At 61.7% G+C, this 22,587-nt stretch overlaps 3 protein-coding genes across 6 annotated transcripts; 1 reads left to right on the top strand and 2 right to left on the bottom strand.

Moving 5' to 3' along the window:
- Positions 1-896: 896 nt before the first annotated feature.
- Positions 897-8,127, bottom strand: CDHR5 (cadherin related family member 5). Of its 4 annotated transcripts, none has more exons than XM_039470691.2 (15): positions 7,974-8,127; positions 7,713-7,888; positions 7,376-7,426; positions 5,239-5,331; positions 5,015-5,116; positions 4,798-4,908; positions 4,534-4,704; positions 3,768-3,858; positions 3,504-3,601; positions 3,185-3,385; positions 2,921-3,034; positions 2,753-2,837; positions 2,142-2,654; positions 1,521-1,687; positions 897-1,348 (listed from the first exon to the last, which is right to left on the bottom strand). In XM_039470691.2, exons 1-15 carry the CDS (start codon positions 8,101-8,103, stop codon positions 902-904), a joined length of 2,550 nt encoding a protein of 849 aa, XP_039326625.1. In that variant the 5' UTR covers positions 8,104-8,127; the 3' UTR covers positions 897-901. The 4 variants fall into 4 exon arrangements, with proteins under 4 accessions (XP_039326625.1, XP_039326626.1, XP_010329488.1 ...); XM_039470692.2 differs by having other exon boundaries at positions 2,142-2,408; XM_010331186.3 differs by having other exon boundaries at positions 2,142-2,309; positions 7,974-8,126.
- A 1,535-nt stretch (positions 8,128-9,662) lies between these two features.
- SCT (secretin) lies at positions 9,663-10,577 on the bottom strand. Its single transcript, XM_039470697.2, has 4 exons — positions 10,461-10,577; positions 10,273-10,374; positions 10,044-10,136; positions 9,663-9,898 (listed from the first exon to the last, which is right to left on the bottom strand). Exons 1-4 carry the CDS (start codon positions 10,529-10,531, stop codon positions 9,772-9,774), a joined length of 393 nt encoding a protein of 130 aa, XP_039326631.2. The 5' UTR covers positions 10,532-10,577; the 3' UTR covers positions 9,663-9,771.
- Positions 10,578-17,455: 6,878 nt separating this feature from the next.
- DRD4 (dopamine receptor D4) lies at positions 17,456-22,374 on the top strand. The gene is made up of 4 exons (XM_039470696.2): positions 17,456-18,113; positions 20,176-20,288; positions 20,398-21,095; positions 21,194-22,374. The coding sequence occupies exons 1-4, from the start codon at positions 17,880-17,882 to the stop codon at positions 21,448-21,450; spliced, it is 1,302 nt and encodes a 433-aa protein (XP_039326630.1). The 5' UTR covers positions 17,456-17,879; the 3' UTR covers positions 21,451-22,374.
- The last annotated feature ends 213 nt before the right edge of the window (positions 22,375-22,587 follow it).

Genomic DNA, 22,587 nt, shown 5'->3' with positions numbered 1-22,587 from the left:
GATGGTCTCGATTTCCTAACCTCAGGTGATCCGCCCACCTCGGCCTCCCTAAGTGCTGGGATTACTTACAGGCACAGCCACGGTGCCGGCCCCGTTTGGGTTCTTGAGATTGTTCTGCCAAGAATATCAGATAGTCTCTCAATTAAAACATTTGGAAAGGAATTAGTGCTGTCTTTTCATTAGGGAAAGTGCTGGTGACTCACAAGGGACCCCTTGATAGTTCTGGGCATGGGCACCCAGCCTGGGCTCCGGCCTTGAGAGAAGTGAGGGGCGTGTGTCTCACCCCCACCTGCAGTCCCTCCTGCCTGGCCCCCACAGACTCGCCCACCCCAGCGCCTCAGTCCAGGCTTCTGGAGGGATGTTTAGCTGCACCCCAGCCCAAGCACGCAGATTTCAGAAGGGGACTGGGACCCCCTGGCAGGTGTTTGAGACCACCGGCATCAAAGCCTATCGTCTTATTGGGGGTCTGCGTTGGCTCCTCAGCCTCCCCCAGGCAGCCTCTGTGTAGGGTCGGGAGGAGGAGGAGGTCCCTGGTGTGGGGCAGTGGGGGGTCCCCATCTCACGCTGTGGTTAGAGCAGGGGAAGAACTTGCCGGGCCAGCTGGCCCGAGCCTGGGGAGGGCGCGGGAATAGCAGGTGGTTTACGGGAAGCGCTGCAGCGCGCTTGGGGTGGGGACAGCCTGGTTGGATTTGCCACCTCCATCTGCACACCCGGGCTCCAGCACCGAGGACCATGGAGGATGCTAGTGAGTGGGGGGGCACACCCCCCACCCCCCACGGACCCTGGTGCCCACCCCACGCTGCCGCCTGGGTTTTGGGAGCCTCGATTTATTCTGCGTTGGGTCAGGGGTGGAGGGAGCGGGACTTCCAGTGCCCAGGTGGCTGGCGGGTGAGGGGCCTCGTTAGATGTAGGTGGAGTCGTTTCCGGGCGCATCGTGGGGACCCCGGCCCCAGCCCCCCTCGTCCTCATCGCCGCTGGAGTCGCCTGCGCCGTCCACGTCCGGGGTGGGCGCGTTGAGAACCACCACGTCCGCCTCCGCCCCAATGTCCTCACCGAACCACACGGCCTTGTAGCCGCCCTCTGGCCGCCGCTCCTTGGTCAGGATGGACCTCACGGCCGCGGGGCTTTCCCCGCTGTGGGCCGCTGCCGGGGACTCGGGGCCAGAGCCGGGGGGCGAGGGGCCGGGGGCCTCGGGGCCGGGGGACGTGAGGCTGGGGGTCGTGGGCTCCGTGAGGACCGGCGGTGTCTCCGAGGGCTTGGGGTCGTGCGTGGGGCCGGGGGCAGGTGCCCAGTTGGTCTTGTGGTCAGGTTGGAATGCGGGGTTGTCAGAGCCGAGGGGCTCGGGCTCCTGCGGGCCGGGAGGGCGGGTGTGAGCGGAGTCCCTCGGTCTCTGGGTCTCTGCAGCCCTGGCCTCTCTACACCCTCAGTCCATGCTGACCCGGACGCCCTCCCACACCTGCCACTCTGCCCTCCCCTGGCCGGTCTTCCTCTCCCGCCCTGCCCTCCGCCCTGGGCCTCACCGGGGCTTTGCCAGAGCAGCACTTGAGCCGGGGGCCGTAGTGCTTGTGGACTAGGATGGCGAGGCCGAGGACAGCCAGCAGCAGCAGCGCGCCTAGCACCCCGCCCAGGGTGGCCATGTCCACCGCCGAGAAGCGCCTGTCCTCTGAGGGTCGGCCACCCGGCATCCCTGCCAAAAACACCGTGACCCCCACTGTTGAGTGCCCGGGGCCAACCTGTGCCCAGCTCGGGACGCCTGGAAACCACCCAGGCCTAGGCCGTCTCCCAAAGCTCTGGCTCTGCTGACCCTGGCTGGAGGGGGCTGCGTGTCCCCGTGAGACCCTGAGGGCCCCGGGGAGGCCAGGCTGTTCACAGGAGGCGCAGGGGCCTGCAGGGAGAGTGGCACCCGTGGGAATCGTGGGGATCGCCGGATGGCAGGCTGCCCTGCACACATCACAGCTCACCTCACTGGAGGCCTTGGGCCTGTCTGGGTATCTGTCAGTCCTGAACAGACCCCTCTTTGGGATTTCATGGTCAGGCCAGGCCAGCCTGGGGTGGCCCCTTCCCACAGTGTGTCCCGGACCACCCAGCGTCCTGAGTCAGGGAGGGAAGGGCGAATCCTTGGCAAACAGAGTGGGTGTTACCTGAGGGTGCGGTGCTCCTGCTGACCCCAGGGGTCATCGGCTGAGAGGTTCCCGGCTCTGAGGTCTGTGCTGTGCCCCCACCGGGAGTGGGATTGGCCGGTTGATGGGAGGTGCTGGTTCCCACACCAGGGGGCATCGACTGAGAGGTTCCCAGCTCTGGGGTCTGTGCTGTGCCCCCACCGGGAGTGGGATTGGCCGGTTGGTGGGAGGTGCTGGTTCCCACACCAGGGGGCATCGGCTGAGAGGTTCCTGGCTCTGGGGTCTGTGCTGTGCCCCCACCGAGAGTGGGAGTGGCCAGTTGGTGGGAGGTGCTGGTTTCTGCACCTGGGGGTCTCCCGGGTGTGGGTGAGGGTGGTGGCCTCAGAGTTGTGCCAGAGGGTGGGTGAGGGCCTGTGCCTCCCCAAGAGCTGGTCGTGGAGGGCCCCTGGGAGGGCCCAGGGGGTCTGGGGGCCTCAGAAGTGGTGCTGCTCCAGGGCCCAGTTGTTCCTCCGGCCTCCGGGGAGGGGGGGACATCTGGGGGCCGGGAAGAATGTTTGGGCTTGCCTCTGCCTGCCCCCTGCACCCCTGCCTCAGGGAAGGGAAGGGCTTATCTGGAGAGCCCTAGGGCTCACCTGTCGGGGGCGGCTCCTGCTCGGAAACTTGGATCTCAATGACTGTGGTCGTGGTGCCCAAGGTCACAGTGTTGTTGGCCTCCACCTGGGGCAGGAAGGGGCTTGTCCCTCGTGGGTTCCTCTTTAGGCCCCACACCCTCAGAGACTTCCACCTGCCCTGCTGTTCACCTCTGCATAGAAGGTCCCCGCCTGTAGCAGCGTGGTGGCCGTCAGCACAACCTCTCCCTCCATCCGGAAGTGTGAGTGGTTGGTGATTCGATACGTGATGGCCGAGTTGAGGTCCTGGAGAGGCCCCATTGAGTTGCTGGCCAGGCTGCCTCCCACATGCAGCTCTCACCCGCCCGCAGCGTGGAGGCCAGGTGGACCCAGGGACCCCGGGCAGGGAAGGCAGCCGGACGGGGCAGCAGGCATCAGCCTCGGTATGCTGCCTACCGGGAACTCCGGGTCCTGAGCCTGGATCCTCAGAGGCTGAGTGGGGGCAGCTTTGTCCTTGACCGCAACGCCTGCTCCAGAGCCAAGCGCCACGGTGCCACGGTATAGGCTCTGGGGGAAGTGGGGTGGGCTTCCGGCTGCAGCCACAGCCCTCACGGTGACCTGGGTCACTGAGTAGCGGGTGAGGTCAGCCTGCTGGCCCTGGAGGCAGGGGGGCAGGACTGGTGGGGTCGAAGGTGGAGCTGGAGCCTGGGGCTCAGGAAGGGCAGGTGCAGATTGGAGGGGCCCCGCCCTGCCCCCATGGAGGTGCCCACCTCACCTTCACCAGGAGAAGGAAGGTCATGGGGCTGGGGACACTCCTGGCCATGGTGAGGTTACCGGAGTCTGGGTGGATGATGAACGTGCCATTCACGTTTCCTGGGAGGACAAAGGAAGTGCTCAGCTCTGGCCCCCCAAGGTTCAGGGACCCAGCCAGCTCTGCCTAGCTGGCAGGTGGCCCTAGGGCTTCCCTAGCCCCAGGTGGGGACAGAGACAGGGACAGAGAGGGGGTCCAGGGTGTTGCTGCGGGCTGGGCCTCACTCACCGTCCTGGATGCTGTAGATGATGCGTTGGTTGATGCCACGGTCTCCATCCTCAGCGTAGATGGGTCCAGGACGCAGGACAAGCGGGGACGGCTTCAGGGACGGTTGAGGGGAGGGCACATCGTGGGGTGGGCGGACGGCTGCAGCCTGGCCCGTCTGGCTCCCCCCAGGGTCAGCCAGGGCAGGGCAGGCCGAGGAGGGGCCTGTTGCTCTGGTAGCTGGGCATCCTTGCCCGCCTAGGATGTCTGCTATCCCAGCATCACAATCAGTGACACCCCCGTGGGTCCCTTACTATGAGTCAGATTGCCGAAAAATAATATTGAGACCCATTTGCACAATGCTTGTCTTGACATTCAGAAAGGGTGGGACCCTGGGGGTCTGCATTCCGCCATGCACGGCCCTTCGGTGACCCAGACATGGGCTTCCCCTGCCCCCGGGTGCCTTGGTGCCGTGAGGTCTGCAGGTGACCTGTGTGGCCTCAGTGGTGACTGTGAGCAGGGCAGAGATGTCACCGTCCCTTGAGAGCACCAGGGCCCCAGCCCACCTCCCCGGGCCCTCGAGACCGCCTGGCTCCCGGCCACGCTCCTCCCTGTGTGGAGATCTGCTCTCTCACCACCTCGAGATGGGAAGGATCAGGAGAGTCTGTGTTTGTTTCAAAATCACAACCAAAATTGGCTTCACCCCGATCGGCCCGACCCTCTCCTGACCCTGACCCTGGCCATGCTTGTCTCCGGCCCACCCCATGCACTGCCCCTCCCTCCCCATTACCAGTATGTGCCCGGTAGGGACAGCCCCGAGGTACTGGGCTTGGATGCAGACGTAGCCGTCTGAAAAGCTGCAGGGCAGGAACCAGGGGGGCCGCAGGTCGGCAGGCATCACGTTGAGCACCAGCGTGGCGGTGGCCGTGTGGCTGGGCTCCACGTCCTCCTCCGGGGTGTCCTGCAAAAGCCATCTGTGCTGGATCAGGCCTGGGAGCAGCTGGGTCCGGGGACCCCAGGTGTCTGGGACTCGGGGCTGGGGTGACCTGCTCACCCGAACCAGCAGCCGGAACGCCATCTTTGGCCGCTTGTCGAAGTCCAGGGGCCGGTCCAGCCTCAGGGCAGGGCGGTTTGCACCCACCAGGGAGAAGTAGTCACTGGCACCCTGGAGAGGGTCGGGGGGCAGAGCCTGAGAGCCTGGGAGGGTGAGGGTGGCTGCGGGTGTCAGAGGCGCGGGGCCCGTGCTGGGGGGCAGGGCGGGCAGCACTGACTGTGGTCTCCTCCTGGAGGGTGTAGAACAAGATGTCATTTACATCTGGGTCCTTGGCCTCCAGTTCCGTCTCTGGGATGACGGTGGAGCTCACTTTAGTGTCCTGGGGAGGGAGAGGAACTGGGTCCGGCCATGGCCCCTGTGGCCCCCGCTGCGATTGAGCCCCCTGCCCTCACCCCGGGCTGCCACGCCCCCCGTGCCCAACCCCGGCATCGCTGGCCTCACCTCCTCCACACTTATCTCCTTGGTCGTGAAGGAGAACTCCGGAGAGTTGTCATTGATGTCCAGCACTGACACAATCACCCTCGTCTGGGTCACCTGTAGGGTGTGGCCGTCAGCCTCTCCCACAGCCTCCCCCGCCGTGAGTGAGGTGCAGCCTCGACGGCCATCCGTCCGCACACACACTCATTCAGTGGTGTTGGGGGGCTGCCCAGTTCTAGGTGCCGGGACGCAGAGACCACAAGTGACCAGTCTCTGCCCGGTGGTGCCTGTCCTGACAGGACTCACAACAATAAACAAAACGGAATCTGTAAAGCTGGGAGGTAGCAGGTGCTCCAGGGAAAAATGCAGGTGCTGGGGATGCCGCCGGCAAAATCTCAAGTGAGGACATAATCCGGTTTTTTGTTTTTTTTTTTTTGAGACGGAGTCTCCCTCTGTCTCCCATGCTGGAGTGCAGGGGCGCGATCTCAACTCACTGCAACCTCCACCTCCCAGGTTCAAGTGATTCTTCTGCCTCAGCCTCCCGGGTAGCTGGGTCTACAGGTGCCTGCCACCACACCTAGCTAAGTGTTGCATTTTTAGTGGGGACAGGGTTTCACTGTGTCGGTCAGGCTGGTCTCGAACTCCTGACTTCGCGTGATCCACCTGCCTCGGCCTCCCAGAGTGCTGGGATTACAGGCGTGAGCCACCATGCCCAGCCGACAATCCAGTTTCTCCAAACAAATCTCCAAGAGAAAAGATGGGAAAAACAGGAAGTGCAGATTCACAGAAACTCAGGAGGATTTCCCACGGGGCGGCGGGGCGTGAACCTCGCTTGGACCCTGATTCAAACAAAAAATTGTAAAAGACCCTTCAGAGACCACGGGAATGTGGCATCCTGGACACTCCAGGATGGCAGGAAGCGACCATTTTTCTCAGCTGCAAAATTGACATCGTGGTCATGTTTTAAAAACAAGGTTCCCGGCCGGGTGCGGGAGCTCATGCCTGTCTGTAATCCCAGCACTTTGGGAGGCTGAGGTAGGTGGATCATTTGAGGTCAGGAGTTTGAGACCAGCCTGGCCAACAGGGTGAAACCCGTCTCTACTAAAAATACAAAAAAAAAAAAAGCCAGGCATGTTGGCGCACACCTGTAGTCCCAGCTACTCAGGAGGCTGAGGCAAGAGAATTGCTTGAACCCAAGAGGCGGACGTTGCAGCGAGCAGAGATTGCACCATTGCACTCCAGCCTCAGGACAGAGGAAACCTGTCACACACGTACACACACAAAGGGTCCTGGCCAGTCGCAGTGGCTCACACCTGTAATCCCAGCACTTTGGGAGGACAAGGCAGGCAGATCACCTGAGGTCGGGAGTTCGAGAAGCCTGACCAACATGGAGAAACCCTGTCTCTACTAAAAATATAAAATAAGCCGGGCATAGTGGCGGGGCCTGTAATCCCATCTACTCGGGAGGCTGAGGCAGGAGAATCACTTGAACACGGGAGGCGGAGGTTGCAGTGAGCCGAGATTGCGCCACTGCACTCCAGCCTGGGCAAGAAAAGTGAAACTGTCTCAAAACAAAACATAAATTAGCTGGGCATCGTGGCAGGCACCTGTAATCCCAGCTACTCAGGAGGCTGATGCAGGAGAAATCACTTGAACCTGGGAGGTGGAGGTTGCAGTGAGCTGAGATTGCGCCACTGCACTTCAGCCTGGGTGACGGATACGTGTGGGTGACGCGCTGCGGTGTGGCGAGGGCACAGAGCCCGCTGTCCGCTGGTAGGTCGGGGGGGCCTGTGCTGGCCTCAGGATTCTGCAATTTTCCTTAATCAATTGCAGAAGTGGTGGGAGTGGAGGTGGGCGGATAGTGGATTTCTGGGTGGAGCTGGGCAGATTTACCAGTGGGGGGACGTCGGGGGGAGTCGGGGAGGGAGGGCGAGTGGGAACCGAAGCGGTCCCAGTGACTGGCAGGGGGGCAGTGGTGGTTGGGGAAATGGGTGGAAGTCTCAGGCACGCTGGGGGCAGAGCCTGGGCTGGAGGAAGTGTGGACGTCACTCTTGGATGGTGGCATTCGAAAGCACAGCCGAGGTGAGGTCACCAGGGAGTGGCTGTGGACCGAACCCAGCAGAAGTGGCCGGGCGGGCGGGGGAGCGGGGCAGGAACTCACCAGTGAACCTCCCCTCTCGCACCGCAGCTCAGCCTGAAGCAGTGAGTTCTCCTGTGGAGGTGGATGGGTCTGCAGTCACCATCCCACCCCACAGGTGGGGAGACTGAGGCCAAGGGGACAGGTACTGGCCCAGACCCCATCAGCGGGGGTCAATCCTGAGCTGTGGGCCCAGGCAGCTTCCTCCCTAAATGGCCCAGCCTTCTAGGGCTGGCACCACCAAGCATGGGTGTCAGTGGATGCTGTGGGCACAGAACCCCTAGGCCCCCAGGGAAGGTGTGGCCTGCTGATCCGAGGGCTCCTCCACCCCGCCCACCTGCCGCCCACCTGCCGCCCACACCTCGTAATCAGGAGTCACGTTGAGAAACAGCTGGTTTCTAAGGATCCGAAATGCGAAGGGGGTGGACGAGGGTCCGAGGGTCACCTCCAGGCCTGCTGGGACGTGGATGTCCACCAGGGGCTCGGTGACGCTCGTGTTCTCTTCAACTTCGAAGTAGGTCTTGTTCACAGAGCAGTCTGCAAGGTTGCAGAGCGGGGGTCAGCGCCTCCCAGCCCCCAGCTCCCTCTGCCCGTGCCCCCACCTACCCCTGCCTGAACGTACACTGGGCCTGGGCCAGGGCCCCTGGGGGTTGGCCGAGCAGCCCAGCGAGCAGCAGGGGAGGCCACAGCAGGGCCCAGGCCCCCATCTTGGCGGCCGTCACCCGGCGGGAGGGTCCGAGTGGCTCTGGCATCCAGAGCTGGTGCAGTTCCTGCCTCAGCGACCTTCGCCCCAGGGCGGCACCACCGGCTTTATGATCCTTTACGACCAGCCTCTGCCAAGGGGGCTCCCGCTGGCCGGCCGGTCCAGCCCGCCGCCAGGAGGCATGGTCATGTGGCCCAAGCTGGACTCAGGGCAGGGGTCCACCAGGGGCTCAGGCCACAGACCCCGAAGCACAGGGCAGGAAGGAGATTGGCTCTTGGGCCTCCTGGGGCTAGGGTGGGGGGCTGGGGCTGGGGGGCAGGGCGGGGGCAGTGCCGGGGTGTTGGGGGAGAGAAGCTGGGGGCTGGGGGCGGGGCTCAGCCCTTGGTGTCCAGATGTGTAGAACCGGCCCCCCTAGCCTGGCTCCTCCCCTGAGCTCTCCCTCAGGCAACGTTCCCAGGGCCACCCCTGGAGGCTCAGAACCGAGGTGTTCCCCAGGGATCATCTCCCTCCCTCCCTGACACAGGTTCTGAAGGAAAAGGCTGCCCTCCTTGTGCCCTAGGGACACCCCTGCCTGTCCCAGAGACAAGTCGGCTTCTCAGGGTGGGGCTGGCCAGGGCCATAGTAAGGCAGATGGCAGGGCTCTGGGGGCAGCGGGGAACCCTTGGGGGCTCTCATGCCCAACAGAAGCGGTGAGGTGAGACTGGACACTTGGCCTTCTTTTTTTTTTTTTTTTTTTTTTTGTAACCTCCGACTCCTGGGTTCAAGTGATTCTCCTGCGTTCAAGCAGTTCTTCTGCCTCAGCCCCCAGAGTGTCTGGGATTACAGGCACCCACCGCCACGCCTGGCTCACTTTTGTATTTTTAGTAGAGACAGTTTCAGCGTGTTGGCCAGGCTGGTTTTGAACTCCTGACCTCGTGATCCGCCTGCCTCAGCCTCCAGAGTGTCTGGGATGACAGGCGTGAGCCATGGTGCCCGGCCCCTCTGCTCTTTTCCTTGGCCCCCCAAATCCCCAGCTGTAGGGAGAGGCCACTGGGTGGGGTCGGGGCGAGGAAGGGGCTGTTGTGACGGGGAAGTGGATCCTTCCCTCCGGCCTGCGTGCTGAAGCTTCCGGCCTCTGGTGGCTGGGGCTGGGCTCAGTGTCCCAACCCTGCACCTCCCTGCACCCCCATGGCTGCCCGAAGCCCTACACGCTCCCTGCTCCACAGGCTCTGCGGGGTCAAGCCACTGGTCTGAGGCCACACAAGACAGCGCGTCTGAAGTCCTCATGCCTGGGTAGACTCCTGGCACCCTGGGTGACACCCCCACCCTCTGGTCTTCCTGCTGCCTGAGCCTCCTGGCCCTTTCCAGAAACACTGACCACACGGCTCCCTGACAGGAGCTGGGGGGCCCCTGAATGTCTGCCTGACAAGGGGTGGGGCGGGGCCCTGGGTTGCCTGGTCGATATACAGGAGGCGGCCCTGATGCCACAGATAAGGGTGAGTGGCTGCCGTGGCCACCAGGTGTAAAGGCAGCTGGGTGTGGTCACAGGCCCTGTGGGGCTCTTCCATCTGCAGCCCCAGTGCACAGGGGCTGCCTCGATTGTACCAAGCGGACACAGCAGCGTCTGGGTCTGATTTCTCCTTTATTTGTGCCCAAGTACCACTGCCCCTTCCCCGGCCGGCCCCCATCACAAGTGCGGTTCGCTCTAGGCCTGGCAGGTGGCGAGGGGGTTCCTTCCTCATCTGGGCCGCGGGGTTCCTTCTGCAGCAGCGACACGGGTTCCTTCTGAAACCATGACCCCAGGCCCGGGCCCAGCGGGCAGCCAGGGAGACCAGGCCCTGTCCAAGGGGGCCCTCAGGGGCATCCTGCAGTGAGGGACAGCATGTGAGGGACGGCGGGGCGGTGCTGACCCCAGCCCCCCTGCTGGAACTGGGCCCCCCCTGGTCACCAGTGCTGACCCGGGGGGCCCTATGGGCAGAAGGGAGGGTCTGGGCTAGGGCGGGCACTCACCAGGCCTGTAGGTTGGGCGTGTTGGACCCCGACAGGCAGAGCAGGCCGGCTCCGAGCGCGGACCAGGCTGTGCTGTTCTCCGCCTCCTGCTCGCTGACCCCCACCCCAAGGCGGAGTTAGTCCCGGAGCTGGGGGTCCGCCCCGCCCCCACCCCAAAGCAGAGTTAGTCCGGGAGCTGGGGGTCCGCCCTGCCGCAGGGGTGCCCCGCCCCGCCCCCGCCCCGCCTCACCTGCGCTTCCCCACCAGGCCCTGCAGCAGCCGATGCAGCCGGGCGCCCTCCCGCAGGCGGCTGAGCTCGCTGGTGAACGTCCCGTCCGAGTGTCGCGGGGCCCTGGAGGGGTCGGCGGGCCGGGGTCAGGGCGGCGCGGCGGGGGCCGGGGGGGAGGAGGGAGCGGGCGCGGGGGGCGGGCGGCTCACCGGGGGGGCGCGGGGCGCGCGGCGGAGCCCCCGAGCAGCAGCAGCAGCAGCAGCAGGGGCCGGGGGGCCATGGCGGGGCCGGTCGCGGGTGCGGATCGCGGCGGCCACGGCCTGGGCCCCGCGCGGCCCCTTTATGGCGGCGCCCGGAAGGGGGACGGGCCGGGGGCGCCCAGCACCGCCCCGGCTCCACGCGGCCCGGCCGCGCCCAGCGATCTCGGGAAGGTCAGGGCCGCCCCCCCAGCTGTCGCCCGGCCGCCTCCCGCCCCCTCCGCCGCGCTGGCGCCCCTCGGCCGGCGGGGGCGGGGATCCGGGCCTGGGGGGCGAAGGGGGCGCGGGACCCTCAGAGGGAACAGCACCGCGAAGCCTCGGAGCCTGCGGGGCGCTGGGGCGAGGGGCCGGGGCTTGGGGGGCGCTGGGGGTCCCGGGAAGGGGCGGCGGCCGGAGCTGCGGAGGCCCCCGGAGCCCCCGGAGCGGCGACCTCATCTCGGCTTCAGCCTGGGGAAGGCGCCTCGGTCCCAGGAAGGCCGGAGCGCGGATGCTGCGGGGGGCGGCGTTGGCGTCTGGTCACGTTCCAGCGCCGCGTTCAGAACCTCGGGGTTCCCTGACGTTGCTGTGCAGCCGCCGCCGCCCTCGCGGGACGCTCCGTCCCCCAGAATGAAGCCCAGCCCCCCCACGTGCCTCCCGGGATGGCGCGCAGCGGGAGCCTCGCGGGGTTTGTCCCCTGGCGACCGGCTGGTCCCGCCCGCGCCGGAATCTGGCCCCCGTTACCGGGACCCGCGGCCCGGGGCGTGGGGGGGCCGCGCCTTCACCCGCGGGTCTCTCCGTGGACACCTGGGCGACGGGATCACGCGGCCGCGGACACGGCGGTGCGGACGGCCCTGCGGACCCCGTTTTCAGGTGTTGGGGGTGTAGACGGAGTCGCTCCGTGTTAAACGTTCACCCCGCGTGTCCCACGGCGGCAGCTCCCGGCAGCGCGGCGAGGACGGGGCTCGTGTTTTCGGGGTTTGTGCTGCGATCCGGCGGGTGCCGCGTCTCCCTGCGCCCTGGATCGGGGCTCCCGGAGGACCCGCGTCCGTGAGCCGCTTGCACAGCTCGGGGCGCGCGGGGGACGCGCCGCCAGGCCTCCCACCCTCCGCGGGGCTCCCGGCTTTTCCTTTCCTTCCTCTGTTTTCTTTCTTTTTCTTTTTCTCTCACTGCGTCGCCCAGCCTGGAGTGCAGTGGGGCCATCGCGGCCTCCCGGGTTCAAGCGGTTCTCACCCCTTGGCCCCCCCAGGCAGCCGGGGTACAGGCGCGCACCACCACGCGCGGCTGATTTTTGTCTTTTCAGCAGAGACGGGGTTTCACCGTGTCGCCCAGGCTGGTCTCAAACTCCCGACCTCAGGGGATCCGCCCGCCCTTGCCCCCCTTTCTCTGCACACCGTCGCTGCAGCCGCCGTTTCTAGCGTCCGCGGTTCTAACCGCGCGGCTGCTCCCGGCTGTGGTCTCAGTTGCATTTCCCCAGTGGCAGGGACACAACCCCTTTCAGGAGCTTCTGTCCATTTGCAAGTTGTTGTGGGTTAAATGTGGCTTCACGTCTCCTGCCCAGTTTTAAATTGTTCTCCACGGCTGCGTTCCTTTTTATCATGGGAAAACATGCACCACATGAAACGGCATTTTAGCCATTTGGAAGTATAAAGTGATACTCAGCACAGCCACGGAATCGTACAGGCATCACTGCTGTTTCCTTCCAGAACTTTTTAATCCCCAGATGGAAAACTTCTGAGTAACTGGGTTTACAGGCGTGCGCCACCACATCCCCTCATTTTTTAAAAAAATTGTATTTATTTTTATTTTTTTGAGACAGAGTCTCACTCTGTCACCCAGGCTGGAGTGCACTAACTAGATCTCGGCTCACTGCAGCCTCCGCCTCCCAGGTTCAAGCTATTCTCCTGCCTCAGCCTCCCTAGTGGCTGGGATTACAGGCACGTGCCACCACGCCTGGCTAATGTTTGTATTTTTAGTAGAGACGGGGTTTCACCATGTTGCCCAGGCTGGTCTCAAATTCCTGACCTCAGGTGATCCACCCACCTCAGCCTCCCAAAGCACTGGGATCACAGGCATGAGCTACTGTGCCCAGCCACTTATCTTTGCATTTTCAGCAGAGAGGGGCTTTTGCTATGTTGGCCAGGCTGGTCTCGAACTCCTGGCCTCAAGCAATCCATTCACCTTGGCCTCCCAAATAGCTGGGATTACAGGCATGAGGCACGGAGCCCGGCCCCTTTTGTATATTGTGACTGGTGCTGCTGTGAACATTGACACACAAGCTTTTGTTTAAACACCTGTTTTCACTTCTTTTGGGTCTATAACATACACCGGCTGAGTCATATGGAAACTTTGTATGTAACTTGAGGAACTGCTGAACTTTGCCCCACAGCGACCACACCATTTCACACGCCCACCAGCAGCGAGCTTTCCTCGTCCTTACATTTATTTTTATTTTTTATTATCGCCATCTTAATGGGTAGGAAATGGTATCTTATTGTGGTTTTGATTTGCATTTCCCCGGTGACTAAAGGTGTTGAGCATCTTTTCAAGCGCTTCTTGGTCGTTTGTGTATTTTTTTTTTTTTTTTTTTAAGACAAAAGTCTTGCTCTGTTGCCCAGGCTGGAGTGCAGTGGTGCAATCTCAGCTCACTGCAACCTCCACCTCCCAGGTTCAAGTGATTCTCACACCTCAGCCTCGAGAGTAGCTGGGATTATGGGTGCCCGCCACCACACCCGGCTAATTTTTGCATTTTTAGTAGAAAGGGGGTTTCACCATGTTGGTCAGGCTGGTCTCCAACACCTGACTTCCAGTGATGCTTCTGCCTTGGCCTCCTAAAGTGCTGGGATTACCGGCGTGAGCCACCGCACCCGGCCAAATGTGTATCTTCTTTGAAGAAATGTCTTTTCAAGTCCTTTGCCCATTTTTATTCTTTATTTTATTTTGAGACAGGGTCTCACTTTGTTGGCCAGTCTGCAGTGTATTGGCTGAATCACAGCTCACTGCAGCCTCAGCCTCCTGGGCTTGAATGATCCTCCTACCTCAGACTCCCAAGTAGCTGGGACTGCAGGCTCACACCACACCACACACAGCTACTGTTTGTATTTTCAGCAGAGACGGGGTTTCACCATGTTGGCCAGGCTGCTCGAATTCCTGACCTCAGGTGATCTGCCCACTTTGGCCTACCACAGTGCTGGGATTGCAGGCGGCAGCCACCGCCCGGCCTGTTTTTACAGGATCTTCTATACATAAAATCTGCAAGTAGAAACAGTTGTCTTTTCCAATTTTGGATACCTTTAATTTCTTTTTCTTGACAAGTGCTCTGGCTATCTTCTCCAGAACAGTATCAAATGGAAGCAGCAGCAGTGGGCATCCCTGTCTCTCTCCTGATCTTAGGGAAAGGCTTTCAGTTCCTCACCATTGAATAGGATGTTAGCTGTGTTTCTGTGCTTGTTTTTTTGAGACAGAGTCTTCCTCTGTGTACAGTCTCGGCTCACTGCAACCTCCACCTCCTGGATTCAAGTAATTCTCGTGTCTCAGCCTCCTGAGAAGCTGGGGCTACAGGCGTGCACCCCACACCCAGCTAATTTTAATTTTTCTTTTTTAGAGATGAGGTTTTAACATATTGGCAGGCTGGTCTTGAACTCTTGCCCTCAAGTGATCTGCCTGCCTCGGCCTCCCAAACTGCTGGGATTACACATGTAAGCCACTGTGCCCGGCCAGTGAAGTTCGTTCCTATTGCTAGTTTATTGGGTCTTCTTATCATGAAAGGGTTTTGAATTTTATCAAATGTTTTTTTGTGCATCAATTGAGATGATCACGTGGGTTTTTCTTCATTCCATTAATGTGGTGTATAACATTGAATTTCATCTATTGAGTCACCCTTGCATTCCTGGGATAAATCCCACTGGGTTATGATGTGTAATCCTTTCAAAATGCTGCTTTTCTGGCAGGCAGCACTTTAAAAGGGATTGTGTTTGCTCATACTTTGTTGAGACTTTTTGCATCTATATTCATAAAGGACAGTCATCTGGAATTTTCATTTTGTAATATCATTACTGTTGAGTTTTGAAAGTTATTCATATTTTTTGTATACAAGCCATTTGCTGGATATACGATTTGCTATTTTCTTTTTTAAAATTTTTTGTGTCTATTTTTATTAATTAATCATTATTATTTTAAGATGGAGTCTCACTCTGTTGCCCAGGCTGGAGTGCAGTGGTGCAATCTCGGCTCACTGCAACCTCTGCTTCTCGGCGGGTTCAAGTGATTCTCCTGCCCCAGCCTCCTGGGCAGCTGGGATTACAGGCATGCACCATCACACCCAGCTAATTTTTGTATTTTTAGTAAAGACGGAGTTTCACCATGTTGGTCAGGCTGGTCTCGATCTCCTAACCTCTTGATCCGCCTTCCTCGGCCTCCCAAAGTGCTGAGATTACAGGCGTGAGCCACCGCGCCCGGCCCGGATTGCTATGTTCTTCCACTCTGCAGCTGGAAGTCTTTAATTTTGATGAAGTCCACTTTATCTATTTTTTCATTTGCAGATTGTGTGCTCTTAACGTCATGTCTAAAAGCGTGTTGCGTAATCACAGGTTTCAAAGTTTTTTTCCCACCTTTTCTTCTAAAATGTTTATAGTTTTAGGTTTGACACTTAAATCTATGATTCATTTTGAGTTAGTTTTTATATGAAGTGTTGGCTTTAGATCAGGGTTTGTGCGTGTGTGTGTGTGTGTGTGTGTGTGTGGCTGTTTTCCTTTTTCTTAAGAGACAGGGTGGAGTGCACCCAGGCTGGAGTGCAGTGGCGCCATCATAGCTCAGTGTAACCTTGAACTCCTGGACGCACGCACACCGACCTCCTTAGCCTCCCCAGCAGCTGGGACTGCAGGTGCGCCCCACCATACCCAGCTAATTTTCATTTTTTGTACAGATAGAAAATGTTGCCTAGGCTGGTCTCAAACTCCTGACCGCAGGTGACCCACCCCACTCGGCCTCCCAAAGTGTTGGGATTACGGGCGTGAGCCACTGTACCTGGCCTATACTATATACTTCTGTTGTTTATCTGAAAATGAAATGTAACCAGATGTGATCCTATCTCACTGCAATCAGGGCTCACTGCAGCCTCAATCTCCCGGGCTTAAGTGATCCTCTGGCCTCAGCCTCCTGTACAACTGAGACCATGGATCCATAGTGCCATACCCAGCTAATTTTCTTGTTTTTTTTTTTTTTTTTTTTTGGTAGAGATGGGGTCTCACCATGTTGCCCCAGCTGGTCTCAAACTCCCGGGATCAAATGATCCTCCCACCTCAGTCTCCCACAGTTCTGTGATTACAGGCATGAGCCACACGCCCAGCCTAACCAATTTTTAATAAGGACCTCAACTCATGCCTAACACCTGAAAAAAATCAATGAAATATGCTGACAGGAGAATGAGAAGACACAGGCTGAGAAATGATATTTGCAAATCACAATGTCCGACAGTGTTTTCTTCCATGTTAGTGTCGATTTTAGGGTCATTTTCCTGATGGCTACTAATGTTTGGCCACTTCTTGTGTGTGCCTGTTAACCATCAGGGTGCCGTCTTTTGGAATGTGCCTGTTAAAAATCTTTGCTTTTGTTTAAAAATGGGTTGTTTACGCTGGGTGCAGTGGCTCCTGTAATCCCAGCACTTTGGGAGGCTGAGGTGGGTAGATACTTGAGTCCAGGAGTTTGAGACCAGCCTGGCCAACATGGCGAAAACCCGTCTCTACTAAAAATGCAAAATAAGTTAGCTGGGCGTTATTGTGTGCCTGTAGTCCCATCTCCTCAGGAGGCTGAGGCAGGAGAATCACCTGAACCTCACTGAGGCAGAGAACCTCAGTGCACTCTAGCCTGGGTGACAGAGCAAGAGTCTGTCTCAAAAAAAAAAAAAAAAAAAAAAGTGCCGAAGCCTGTAATCCCAGCACTTTGGCAGGTGGATCACGAGGTCAAGAGATCGAGACCGTCCTGGTCAACATGGTGAAACCCCGTCTCTACTAAAAACAAAAAACACTAGCTGGGCGTGGTGGCACGTGCCTGTAATCCCAGCTACTCAGGAGGCTGAGGCAGGAGAATTGCCTGAACCCAGGAGGCGGAGGTTGTGGTGAGCCGAGATCGCGCCATTGCACTCCAGCCTGGGTAACGAGAGCGAAACTCCGTCTCAAAAAAAAAAAAAAATTGGGTTCTCTGTCGTTTGTCATTGTTTTAAAAGCGATCTTTGTAGACTCGATCTGCATGCTGGATCAGAGATGTGTGCTGCAAACATCCCTGCCCGCCCAGCTTTCTTTCCACTGTCTCGATGGTGGCAGACATCTTGGGGGCCAGCTCGGCCGGCTGCACCATAGCTAGATGCCAGCCCATGTGTGCCAGGTGCAGCCCCTTCCCCTACAGACCCCAAGACCTTGCCTGTGACTCTCCAGTGCCTGCCCCTGCTCGGAGCCCTCACTCCCCCTCAGTGCACCCCGTCGTGCCTCCATCTGGCCTGTGTCCTCCGTACCTTGGAGGTCGGGATCCTCAATTCCAGGCACCGCTGCTCCTCCAGGCCTCCCAGAAACAAAGACAAGAGGGTCGGCACGTGCAGCGCCCGGGGTCCCACACAGCGGTGCCGCCTCTCGAGCCTGGAACCCCCTCTCGTGACAGGACTGCAGAAAACGCCGCCCGGGTCATGTGTCACCCCGATGGGATGAAGTCCGCAAACTTCTCTCCGCTGCGCTTTGCAAGCGCTTTCTCTTCTGGCCGTTTGGAACCCGCCAGGGCCGGTCCTCTGCTTCCGGCTGCCTCCTCCGGACTGAATCTGCGGTCGGCGGGGCCGGGACCCCTGCCCAGGGTCCCAGGGGCGCCTGCCTGGCTTGGGGTCACGGCCGGAGGAGCCGCGGCCGAGGGAGGTGGTCGCGGGGCGGGGACCAGCGGCTGCTGCGGGCGGGGTCGGGCGCGGAGGGGGCGGAGGTTGGGGAGGCAGAGGTTGGGTCTTCCCGCCCGGGAAGGCGCTTTCCCAGAGGCCAGGTGGACCGGGCGGGCTGCGCGGGACGGCGCTGGCTCGATGCCCGCCCCCCATCCCTGTGGGGTTATCGGGGTGCAGACCCGCGCGTCCCCGCCGACCCCGCGTGACAACCACCTCGGTTAATTCCCGTCTCTCTGGGCCGTCGCATTCGTCCACCTGCGCGTCTTTCCCTGCGCGGAAGTCCAGGATGAGCCAATAGTGGGCGCGGGCGCACCGTGGAGCGCCGCAGGGACGCCCCCACTTCCCCCCGCGCCCCCAAGAGCCGGGCCGGGGGCGGGACCGGGGCCCGGCGGGGCGTGCCCGAGGGGAGGGACTCCCGGGCTGGCTGCCCGGCGTTGTCCGCGGCGCTCAGCGCCCGCCGAGGCGCGTGGGGCCGGCACGCCATGGGGAACCGCAGCGCCGCGGACGCGGGCGGGCTGCTGGCGGGGCCGGGCGCGGCGGCGCTGGTGGGGGGCGTGCTGCTCATCGGCGCGGTGCTCGCGGGGAACTCGCTCGTGTGCGTGAGCGTGGCCACCGAGCGCGCCCTGCAGACGCCCACCAACTCCTTCATCGTGAGCCTGGCGGCCGCCGACCTCCTGCTCGCCCTCCTGGTGCTGCCGCTCTTCGTCTACTCTGAGGTGAGCCGCGCCCGCGCCCGCGCCCTGGTTCCCGGTCCCTGTCCCCGCGGAGGACCCGGCGCGACTCGGCCCCTTTCTGCTCCGGAGCTTGCAGCCCGGGCGGCGTTCCGCCGGTTCCCACCGCCCCCTCGCGCCCTCCCACCCGCTGCGTGTCCGCCCCGGACCCTCGTTCCACTCCTCCCTCCGCCTCTCTCTTGGCGTCTGCTACCCAGGAGATGCCCCTGTCCTTCGATCCAGGGACCCCAGAAACAGACGACTTTGTCAAGCCCAGCCCCCTCCATGGCGGGATTTCACCCCCAGGGAAACCAGCTGGACAGACAGGCTCAGCCCCCTGGATGCCCTGGGACACACACACACAGACACACCGCACACACACACTGCGAGCGCGCGCGCGCACACACACACACACACACTGCAAACACTACACACACGCTGCAAACACTACACACACTGCACACACACACACTGCAAACACTCCACACTGCACACACACACTGCAAACACACTACACACAGGCACACCGAACACACACTGCAAACACACTCCACACACTGTGCACACTGCACACACACACTACACTGCACACACACACTGCACTCGGCCACAGCCACTGCCCACCATGCGCACCCAGTCCAGGCACTTGCACACCCCCAGAAGGAGGCTCCGCTTGCAGGGGAGCAGGGGAGGCCTGGGCTGGACAGAATCCAGGGGAGGAGAGGGTGTGTAGGGGCCAGGACGCTGCTGAGAACCCTGGGGGGGTGAGAGGGAATTACGGGATGGAGCCCACACCCCACACTGGGTCTGGCCATGGAGTGGGTCGGCCTTGGTGCCAGCCCCTCTGCTGCCAGAGAAAAGCAGCTTAGGGCTGAGCTGGGGACGTGGTGTCCTGGACTATGGGGGATGGGGGCTGGGGTTTCCCCTTGGTGGCCACGGTGAGTCCTGGCGGCTGGGGCAGGGACCAGCAGCGCTGGACACGCATGACCTGTGCTCCTTTCGAGCCACAGACGTCACAGTGACGATGCTTAAGCTCCTAATCTTCCCAAATCGGCGGGAAGGGATTAGGGGGACTGCCTGCTCCTTTGCCCTTGGAGAGTAACTCCGTATGGAGTCCCACGCTGGGCACTGGGCAAGGTCGTCACATTTTTTGAACTAATTTATCTTTAAGAAAATCGCCATGTGGATACTGCCATCACCCTTGTTACAGATGAGGACACAAATGAAGTAACGACCCGAGCCTCCCACACTGAGCTTCACCAGACAGTCTGGCTCCGGCTCTGAGGGACAGAGCAGCCAGCTTCATGTTGCAGGTCCAGCGGGGACCCTGCCTATCCCAGGCTGGGCAGAGGGCTCTCCTTGAGCCCCATGACATCAGGCCCCGCCCCCAGGGTCTTCCCCAGGCCTGTCTCATGTTTGTAGCAAAAGGGAGACCAAGTCCAGAAGAGTGACTCACGCCTGTAATCCCAGCACTTTGGGAGGCCAAGGCAGGAGGAGGATCACTCCAGCCCAGGAGTTTGAGATCAGCCTGGGAAACATACCAGACCTCATCTCTACAAAAAATTAAACATTAGGCAGGGCGCAGCGGCTCATACCTGTAATCCCAGCACTTTGTGAGGCTGAGGCGGGTGGATCAGGAGGTCAGGAGTTTGAGACCAGCCTGGCCAACATGGTGAATCCCCGTAGCTACTAAAAGTACAACAGTTAGTTGAGGGGGGAGTGGTGTACACCTGTAGTCCCAGCTACTCTGGATACTGAGGTGGGAGGGTCACTTGACCCCAGAGTTCCAGGCTACAGTGAGTCACTGCACTCCAGCCTGGGTGACAGAATGAGACCCCCGACTGAAAAAAAAAAAAAAAGGGGGTGACGTGAGTGGGGGAGGTGGTGTTTCTCTGCCCCCTCCTCTGGCCTCTGGCTCACAGCCGGGCCCTCTTCTCAATATTCAGTCCTGGAACTATCCATAAGAGCGAGGGTGACAAGGGCCCGGTGGTGGCTGTGAGGGTCCCTGGCCGCGCAGTGGCGGGAAACCTCAGGTCTCGTGTAGCTGCGCCCTCGGTGTCCCGTGCAGGTCCAGGGCGGCGCGTGGCTGCTGAGCCCCCGCCTGTGCGACGCTCTCATGGCCATGGACGTCATGCTGTGCACCGCTTCCATCTTCAACCTGTGCGCCATCAGCGTGGACAGGTGCGCTGCCCTCCCCGCCCGCGCCCCCGCACCCCCCGCACCCCTCCCGCCGCCGCCGCCCTCACCGCGGCCTTCGCGCTATCCCGCGCCCGCTTGGCGCTCCCCGCAGGTTCGTGGCCGTGGCCGTGCCGCTGCGCTACAACCGCCAGGGCGGGAGCCGCCGGCAGCTGCTGCTCATCGGCGCCACGTGGCTGCTGTCCGCGGCGGTGGCGGCGCCCGTGCTGTGCGGCCTCAACGACGTGCGCGGCCGCGACCCCGCCGTGTGCCGCCTGGAGGATCGCGACTACGTGGTCTACTCGTCCGTGTGCTCCTTCTTCCTGCCCTGCCCGCTCATGCTGCTGCTCTACTGGGCCACGTTCCGCGGCCTGCGGCGCTGGGAGGTGGCCCGTCGCGCCAAGCTGCACCGCCGCGCGCCCCGCCGGCCCAGCGGCCCCGGCCCGCCTTACCCCGCCCCCGGCCTCCCCGAGGACCCCTGCGGCCCCGACTGCGCGCCCCCCGCCCCCGGCCTCCCCCAGGGCCCCTGCGGCCCCGACTGCGCGCCCCCCGCCCCCGGCCTCCCCCAGGGCTCCTGCGGCCCCGACTGCGCGCCCCCCGCCCCCGGCCTCCCCCAGGGCTCCTGCGGCCCCGACTGCGCGCCCCCCGCCCCCGGCCTCCCCCAGGACCCGTGCGGCCCCACCTATGCGCCCTATGACACCGTCCAAGCCACCGCGCTCCCACCCCAGACCCCGCCGCAGACCCGCAGGAGGAGGCGTGCCAAGATCACCGGCCGGGAGCGCAAGGCCATGAGGGTCCTGCCGGTGGTGGTCGGTGGGTTCCCCTTTTGGGGGACGGGGGAAAGGAGGGGAGGAGTACGGGACACAGAGGGCGGGGTGGGGGGGCGCTGACGCGGCTCTCGGCGCCCCCAGGGGCCTTCCTGCTGTGCTGGACGCCCTTCTTCGTGGTGCACATCACGCAGGCGCTGTGTCCCGCCTGCTCCGTGCCCCCACGGCTGGTCAGCGCCGTCACCTGGCTGGGCTACGTCAACAGCGCCCTCAACCCCGTCATCTACACCGTCTTCAACGCCGAGTTCCGCAATGTCTTCCGCAAGGCCCTGCACGCCTGCTGCTGGGCGCCACGCCCCAGGGACCAAGGAGATGGGAGGGCGGTTTTGTACGTTAATTAAACAAATTCCTTCCCAAACTCAGCTGCGAAGGTTCCTGGGGGTTTGAGGGGAACAGGGGAGGAGGGGCTTCTGCCTCAGTTGCCCCAGACCCTCCAGCCACTTAACCCCTTCCTTCCCACCAAGGAGGCCCACAGAGCAGATCCCCCACCCTCAGGCCCACTCAGTTTGCAGCGCCCTGGCCCAGCCTCCCTGCTATGCAGGGGAGAGGAGGGAGGGCAGACGAAATAGCGTCCAGGAAGGCAGCATGTCTCCTGGGCAGCCCAGTCCCAATGGGAAGCAATCAGCCACCAGGCCCTGCCCAGACCACCTCCCACCTCATCGGACCAGGCACAGGGGGCTCCAGACTGTGTCCTACAGAACCTGGCAGGGGTGCTCAACCCATCATTTTAGAAGCTGCCTTGAGGCCGGGGCACAGCTTCCTGCCAGTCCCCGGGCGAGGATGCCCCAAGCCCCACAGGAAGGGGCCTGTGGTGCTGGGTGGGGCCCCACCAAGGAGCTTCCCTGGAGGGGGCTCCATGCTCAGTCACCCTGGTGCCAGCCCACCGTGGGGCCACGCGATGGGAGCAGGGAGGAGTCAGCGGGGCGAGGGTGGGCAGAGCAGAGCCAGGGGTGGGTAGAGCCACCCAAGCTTCCTGTCTGCATCGGACTGCCTGGCTCCCTCAACCATAGCACAGCCCCGGACCCTGGGAGAGGAGGGGCGGCTCCCAGGGGCCTCCATGCAGGAACAGCCCACCCTGGACTGGATCCAGCTCCCTCCCAGGCCCAGGTTGTGGGAGAAAAGGGGGGCCCTCCGCCTCCTAGTCCTGCTGGCTGGACCTTCCCTGTGCCGGGGATGCAGCGTCTGAGCCCGGGCAGCCAGCCAGGTGCTGAGCTCCCATGGGAACATTGAGAGACTCCAGGCTGCACAGTCTACAGGACAAGGCACAACCTCAGCTTGCTAACCAGTCAGTGCAGGCTGCATGCGGTGGTCACGCCTGTAATCACAGCTACTCGGGAGGCTGAGGCGGAAGGATCCCTTGAGGCTGGGAGGTTGAAGCTGCAGTGAGCCGAGATTGCACCACTGCACTCCAGCCTGGGTGACAGAGCAAGACCCTGTCTCAGAAAAGAAAAGAAATACTGGGTGGAGAGAGGGCCATG

The sequence above is a fragment of the Saimiri boliviensis genome, chromosome 6, assembly GCF_048565385.1.
Source record: "Saimiri boliviensis isolate mSaiBol1 chromosome 6, mSaiBol1.pri, whole genome shotgun sequence".
Lineage (NCBI taxonomy): Eukaryota > Metazoa > Chordata > Mammalia > Primates > Cebidae > Saimiri > Saimiri boliviensis.
Note: the sequence above shows the minus strand (reverse complement) of the source record. Positions and strands in the feature narration are given on the sequence as shown.

Bases quoted from the DNA above. Each gene is read 5' to 3' on its own strand.
- CDHR5 (XM_039470691.2), bottom strand. From the start codon at position 8,103: ATGCCAGAGCCACTCGGACCCTCCCGCCGGGTGACGGCCGCCAAGATG. The intron at 4,909-5,014 runs GTCAGTGCTGCC...GACCCTCTCCAG, and splicing joins CCCTCCAGGAGGAGACCACA to GGTGCCAGTGACTACTTCTC. The intron at 3,035-3,184 runs GTAGGCAGCATA...GGGCCTCTCCAG, and splicing joins CTCAGGACCCGGAGTTCCCG to GACCTCAACTCGGCCATCAC.
- DRD4 (XM_039470696.2), top strand. From the start codon at position 17,880: ATGGGGAACCGCAGCGCCGCGGACGCGGGCGGGCTGCTGGCGGGGCCG. The intron at 20,289-20,397 runs GTGCGCTGCCCT...CGCTCCCCGCAG, and splicing joins TGCGCCATCAGCGTGGACAG to GTTCGTGGCCGTGGCCGTGC. The intron at 21,096-21,193 runs GTGGGTTCCCCT...CGGCGCCCCCAG, and splicing joins GGTCCTGCCGGTGGTGGTCG to GGGCCTTCCTGCTGTGCTGG.
- SCT (XM_039470697.2), bottom strand. From the start codon at position 10,531: ATGGCCCCCCGGCCCCTGCTGCTGCTGCTGCTGCTGCTCGGGGGCTCC. The intron at 10,375-10,460 runs GTGAGCCGCCCG...CGACCCCTCCAG, and splicing joins GCGCGCCCCGCGCCCCCCCG to GGCCCCGCGACACTCGGACG. The intron at 9,899-10,043 runs GTGAGTGCCCGC...CCCTCACTGCAG, and splicing joins ACGCCCAACCTACAGGCCTG to GATGCCCCTGAGGGCCCCCT.